General features: G+C 27.4%; 1 protein-coding gene and 1 long non-coding RNA gene across 2 annotated transcripts; one reads left to right on the forward strand and one right to left on the reverse strand.

The window, feature by feature from the left end:
• Window positions 1–3,389: 3,389 nt before the first annotated feature.
• On the reverse strand, window positions 3,390–4,567 carry LOC108732573 (NADH-quinone oxidoreductase subunit B). Its single transcript, XM_018463442.2, has 4 exons — window positions 4,464–4,567; window positions 4,063–4,406; window positions 3,825–4,013; window positions 3,390–3,620 (listed from the first exon to the last, which is right to left on the reverse strand). Exons 1-4 carry the CDS (start codon window positions 4,476–4,478, stop codon window positions 3,482–3,484), a joined length of 687 nt encoding a protein of 228 aa, XP_018318944.1. The 5' UTR covers window positions 4,479–4,567; the 3' UTR covers window positions 3,390–3,481.
• Window positions 4,568–4,670: 103 nt separating this feature from the next.
• LOC112904890 lies at window positions 4,671–6,900 on the forward strand. Its single transcript, XR_003231438.1, has 3 exons — window positions 4,671–5,024; window positions 5,386–5,483; window positions 6,868–6,900. It is a non-coding gene; the product is annotated as an uncharacterized LOC112904890 (long non-coding RNA).

A 6,900-nucleotide genomic window follows, 5' to 3' on the forward strand; every position in this document is an offset into this window, starting at 1 on the left:
GAATATCGTGTAGAAAAGAAAACGTGAAACGTGGAAAGTTGATTAAAAAAGGAAAGGAGAATGGGCTGGATTATTTATTGGACAACCAACGTAAATTATGTAAATTATGCACTAGGTATTTAATCAGAAGATTAAATTTTAAATAATTAAAAATTATTAGATTTTAGTATTAAATCCGTCATGATTTAATGAATGAATGTGATGATTTCTTCTTGGATGTTCCTTGGCATATAGTCTAGTAAAATTTTACTTAATTTAGATGGTATTAAAATTCTTGCACTGTCTTGTTTAATGTTGAGTTCAATGGTACATGTAAAAATTTCAAAAATATTTGATTGTCTTTCCATAGTACTCACCGTCAGTGTGAATGTTAAAAAAATATTTTTTAGTACTTAACCAATAGTGCAGGTAATATAATTGATTATCTACATAAGATAGAATATTATGGAAAAAAAATATTATTACCCACAAGTGTATAATTTAATTTATTACAGTTGGTAAGTGAATTAAATATGCCCATTTTCCTTTGAACAATGGGACCTAATTAAGCAAAATATTTTTCTTCGTTGGTAGAGAAAAAAAAAAGTAAAATACTTTGAAAATTAGACTGCGCTTGAAACATACTTGCGAAAATATATAATTTGTAAATAAACTAGCTACACATATTGTGGGGGCTTTTTCTACATAAACAGACAGGAAATATTCCCCAAAAAAATGGTCCTCTAGCCATGTGATCTTAGCGACTCTCCCGCCGGACTATGATAAAAGCGATTTAAAAAAGTAAATAATGTATATTTATTGCTTTATTTATAGTATATGTATATGTTAGCTATTTATTATTTAAAGACTGACCGTTGGGATCGAACATTGTAAATAACTTAAAAAAATCCAGTTTTTAATTATTCAATTTTATTTAATTTAATTTTTTTCGTCTATTCGTATATCTTATTCTATACTTTAGGATGAGTTGAAGAACAGTATTTTTTCCTGACTCGGATTTAATAAATAGTTAAATTACACCATAAAAATAATTATGATTCCCAAAGAGTAGGAGGTAAAAATTAAAATTATTGTTTCATTCAAGTAATTGTAACTTTGCTGAATTTGGTAGAGGTCTTTTTATAGAGGATTAAATTCTGTACAATATTGTTTGGAGAGTTAACCTCATGAAGTGTACAGATTTTGAAATAATGGGCTGTGAAACTGGTACCTAATTTTCGAAAGCATTCAATTCTCTACAAAAATGTCTAGTAAAATATTCCAAAAGTTGATTGAAATCTATAACTTAATAAAAATGATAGTAATGTAAATTTCAAATAGAGTTTTATATTTTGTACTTACTTAACAATTGTTTAACTTCTTCGGAAATATACAATAATACTTAAGTATTATGTATCAACAAAATGTAGTTAAAGTTAACATTAATATTATTAGTATCATTTTTATTAAGAGTATTGTGATACCATATTCAGCAAAATTATATTGTTCTGATTGAAAGTATGAAATTCCATGTGCCTCGTTTTAATTTTTTAATGAATATCTCGTCTTTGGGGAGAATTATTTTTTTGACATAATTAAACTCTTTATAGAGTTAGAACAAGAAAAGTTGCTTGTTTTCGACACACCCTACAAATACCTACTTAATAGAGTGTAATCGTCTTGTCTCATTTATTTATTTCGTTCAGATTTTTTCTTTTTCTGTATGACGTGGCATTACGCCCTATCTATATCCCATTTTTCAATTTGTTGCTTAAACGGTTCTCTCTAAATAAGTATTAATTAAACGAGTAAAGAAGCGTTCTATTTATAGTTAATTAATTAATTAATTGGAAACGATCGCCACAAATCGTTGAATTCATGACTTGTCACAAAATCGATTTGAAAATGCGTATTTTATTAAAAATTATTGTGAAAATCTTATGTACAGTATGTCTCGAATTCGAATCTGCTACGATATTAAAAGTAGTCTGTGTACATGGTAGACAAAGACAAAAATTATTAAGAAAATAATCCCTTATATTTTTGTTGTGTGTGTCAACAAATTCGAATTCGTTATTAAAACAATAAGAAAAAGTGTACACAACAGACAAACTATATGCGTATTTGGTTTTTATAAATGGTAAGAACAAACCAGGCAATATCCCCTTTATATTATGCAGTTTTATTTATTTTTTATTGTCTGATATTCGTTCAAGCTGTTCCATCTATTTATGAAAATTTTGGTTGGGTGAAGTTGTGTAAAAAATTGGTTTGGCCATTGAAGGTTTTTTTTTTAAATAACTTGCATCATTTTTTATTCTTTTAATAATCAAACGGCCCTTTAGCCTTTGGACTTTCAAATTTCCCTTCATTGTTAGCAATATATCATTTAAAAATTCTGTTTCTCATGTAATACAAGTAAAAAAGGAATTTGAATTCTTTTCATTACCTAATTTTTATGAGAAATGCTGTAATATTTAAAGGCGAAATTTTAATCAATATTGTATTAATGTCATTCAAAATGTTTTTATGTAATTTTTTTTTAATTATAGGCCAAGACCAATTATTGTGATAAAAAACAACTTGCTAGCAATATTGTAAAACTACAGTAGCAATAGCATCAAATGATAGTTAGTGAAAATATTTTTATTAATTGTGTGTTTCTTTTTTTGGATGGGCACAGAGTATATGTAATTTTTATCTTCGAATTTTTAGTTATTTATTTTACGTTATTTATTCACTGTACTGCGTGTACATTTTAATTATGATTTATCCGATATTGTGCCTATAAATTTATTATTAGAGCAGACCTATTAAAATATATACATGGGAAAAATTAATGAATTAATAAAACAAATAAAAAAAATGAAAATAATATACAAAATGGGATTGAGAAAGAAAACCGAAAGAAAAAAAGCCTCAATCAAACCGTGTTTGTGACATGAATGAATACAATACTTAACTTGTAGATAATTGTGCTCTATTTAATGTTTATTAGAAAACAATTTTTATGTGTATGATTCTAAGAGAATCAGGTGATGTAATATAAAACAATAAATAATGTTTCTATCATTTAGAAACGATAGTCATATACTTGTGTTTTGTATGTAATCTAAACGCCAGAAAATATACTCAAATTGTTTTTAACAATTTTGTGATTTATTTTTCCTTTTCTTTTCTTATGTACACGCGGAATTAAGTCTTTACACGGGGGATAAAATAACATGTAAAATATAGCTGTTAATGTTACACATATTGTTATTTTTACGATTTATCAGTACTTTTTTTTTTAGGTACCGTTCCAGGAAGTTTTTCGAGCTATAGGACGTTTTTGAAGGATAGGTAATTTTTAATGCTCTCTATAAAATTTTGTATATCACAATAGAAAATAATTCAAAATGATATAATAATTTAAAGTAAGAGCAATAAATAGGGTATATTACAGCAACAAGAAATTTTACATTATAAAGGAAAAAGTTAACATTTCTTTACTAAAAATAATTTATTTTCTATACCACATTTGTATTGTATTTATTCTTTTTACTTTCCTTTGCAGTTGTAAGAGACCATATAACAGAGCTTCGGCTGGTGGTGGGCATCCAGGTACATAAATATCAACAGGTACTATTCGATCACACCCTCTTAAAATAAAAATATCATTACCGTGCCAAATGAAACAGAGTATATACTTCAATTCAAAGGGTGTAAATTAACCACTCAGGTTATATGTAAGGTAAATTTTCTATATAGGCATAGGAGAATAAAATATCAATATCAGGATGTTCCAAAGTTAGGAAGGATTAATTTTAAGGATAATACAACTTAACTTCTAATAGGAAACTCACCTTACTACAGAATATGAATAGTGGTAATACCCTCCCCCATTTGCACAGCTTCCCATTGAAATAACCCATCGTGGTTCAGGCATTTGATCATAAACTTTCCTCAAGGCAGGTGCCATTTTATTTGTTAATGTACCAGCCACAATCATAACGTCAGCTTGTCTGGGAGAAGCACGAAAGACAATCCCAAACCTAAAATAAATTCCTTAAGCGTCTCAAACATTACTAATTCTTTATCTACCTGTCCATATCATATCTTGGGGCTGCTATGTGCATCATTTCTACGGCACAGCAGGCAAGACCGAATGTCATTGGCCAAAATGAACTTTTTCTAGCCCAATTGAATAAGTCATCTAAACGAGCCAAAACATATTCTGCCTTGCTGTTAATATTTTGAAATGGAGAATATTTCTTTGGTGGAGGCTGCGATTCAGGCAACGGTTTTTGGGGCTGACATGCCGATTGGGATTGGGGCTGAACCGACTCAGAGGCATGTCTGCATAAAATACTACTAAAATTACCATTTAAGTGTTTAGCATTGTTTAGGAGGTTAATTCCTGTAGAACACGGTGCCCGAAATTTGATCTAGAAAAGAAATAAGTACATCAATGCAAATAAAAATAAGTTATTTCTTATGCTTACCATGGCTGTTTTCATCGGGATATTAGTAAATAATTATGTAATATTCTACGGTTTAAAACCGAACTTGACAGCCAGTAGTCAGTAGATTTAGAAGTTGAGGTTGGTTCTATCTAAAGACACTAACTAAGTACAAGGGTAGAATAATAAATATATAAAGTTTTATTTAATGTTAGAAATAACATTTGAAATAGCAAACTACACTGCTATTGTCCTTTTAAATTATTCTTTAAGAATAAACATTCAAATAATGGTCAGCGGTCTGTAGTCACTCCATTATTTTCTATGATTTCTATCAATATCTATCAACTTATCGATGATCTATGACTATGTCTCTTATCTATCTATGCTCTTATCTATGAAATCTGTCAAATTGTAAAGTCTGGTGTTTCCGCGTTTGTCTTTTGGTTTGCTATTCTGATGGTTTTAATAAATTTAGCCGTCTAATTAAATTTATTATAGTATATGTGTGAATATTATGATAATTGTAGCCCTCATAGTTTTAAATCTTATTGTATGCAATAACTGACTAAAACTTTATTAATAGTCACACAAATTAATTAGGTAAGTGTATGTGTGTGGTTTGATAAATTGTTTATTTACCTAAACTAAAATGCAATAATTCATTAAACCATATTAAATAAAGAAAATAAATTATCTATTTATTGAAAATGTCCATGTTATAATTTAAGATGAAACAATTTCGTTTGTCATGTATTTGTATGTTGAGAAATTATCCAAGAATCTAGGAGTAAAAAATGACCAAACCTTTTTGTTAATTTTTACAGAAAAAACAGAAACGAAATTTGTTTTTGTTACAAACTAACTGCAAATTTTTATGCATTTTTATTATTTTGTAAGTTTTTTATTTGTATTTTATTTTGCAATTTATTAGCGTAATTGATTGTATTTTTCCATTTTATAGTTTGATCCGTTAAGAAAACCACAAAATGTATGTTCTCATGCAGGATACACAATATGTTGTTCTATTTTTCAACTGGAATGATTTTTTATTTAATGAAGGTAAGATTTCACTATCTCAAAAATTTTAGCTCTAATAGCTGTGCCCACTACTTGGTTAACTGGAAATATCTATTTTTGAAACATATCAGAACGTAATAACGTTGCTGTGATTAATAACTCTTAAGGTTTGGTTTTGAATAGTTTAAATACTTAAAAATTTTGATTTCTTGATAGAAGAAACATTTACATTTTTGAATTATCTAAATTTTGAAAATTTTACTTCTTCATATCTTCTCTTTGGAAGTTTAATTCTTTATTTCCTGTTTTTTAGAGCGCGTCAAAAGAAAACATTTATTGTTTACTTAATTTTATTTGATAAATTAATTGTTCCTCTAATAAATGAGTTAAAAGTATCAAAACCTTTTGAAGTTGTTAGGGGAGGAATCAGTGAAAGATTTTTTATTGTTAGAAATTACCGGCGTGTACTTTCCAATCTTAATTTAAAAACGTTGTTTTCATCTACTGATAAATTAATTTTGCCCTTATTAAACGAGTTAAAAATACCAAGATAAGGGCATTAGTGAAAAGAAGTTTTTAGTTAGAAATTACCACTTTCAACCCCCAATTTAAAAAGATTAATTAATAAAAATGTAATAATGTTGTTATGAGTTTATAGAATCTAAAATTATGTTGCTAAAATTGAGTAGTGTTGTATTGTAAACCCTCTTTGCAGGCGGTATTTATTAAAGAAATTAGAATTGCTACTTCGACTATGAGAATGCTTAGCAGTTAAGTGGGTTGCCGATACGTAACTATTTAAATTCAACTTATAATGCTAGTGTGGGCTTGATAAACATAAATGTTACAGTGAATGTCGAAATTTGTAAGCAACTAACTTTTTCGATTTTCGTAAAATAATTATTTAAATTTATGTGGTACATGCCTAAGCAATGTATGAAAATAATTATGATTTCATTACACTTTTTATGTTAATGAATGTCTTACTTGTTTTGGGCATTTGTGTAATATGGATATTTTTACGTTGTGTACTGTACACTAGTAATTTTTATACAATTTTTGATAAAGGTTTTATATTTAAAAATGCGAGCAAAAAACTATGAGGTAGATTTATTATAATTGTGCTGTTTATTTTTTAATTAAATTTTCTATTATTAACGAAGATAAGAGTATAGAAACATAATAAGGTAATTATATCATTGTTAAAAAAATGCTTCTTAATAAAAAATAGCGATTGTTTTGGAATAAAATAATGTTCCCTTTTTCTATTTGCATATAGTAAAATTGAGAAAAGAAGTACTGGTTAATGTAAATTATTTATATAATTTGTAAGAAGTATTCACAATTACTTTACAATTCAAGTTATTATATTTTTAATAAACCAATTATATTTAAATACTGTTTATTATAACAAATTATTTTACAGAAACATTGTGCAAATTGTGGACACCACATGTCG

The sequence above is a fragment of the Agrilus planipennis genome, unplaced genomic scaffold (genome assembly GCF_000699045.2).
Source record: "Agrilus planipennis isolate EAB-ADULT unplaced genomic scaffold, Apla_2.0 scaffold71, whole genome shotgun sequence".
NCBI lineage: Eukaryota > Metazoa > Arthropoda > Insecta > Coleoptera > Buprestidae > Agrilus > Agrilus planipennis.

What these genes read in the sequence shown, in the direction of transcription:
- LOC108732573 (XM_018463442.2), bottom strand. An exon ending in CCAAGATATGATATGGACAG is followed by an intron (nt 4,014 to 4,062) that starts GTAGATAAAGAA and finishes AATTTATTTTAG; the next exon opens with GTTTGGGATTGTCTTTCGTG. An exon ending in TATTCATATTCTGTAGTAAG is followed by an intron (nt 3,621 to 3,824) that starts GTGAGTTTCCTA and finishes TTTTATTTTAAG; the next exon opens with AGGGTGTGATCGAATAGTAC.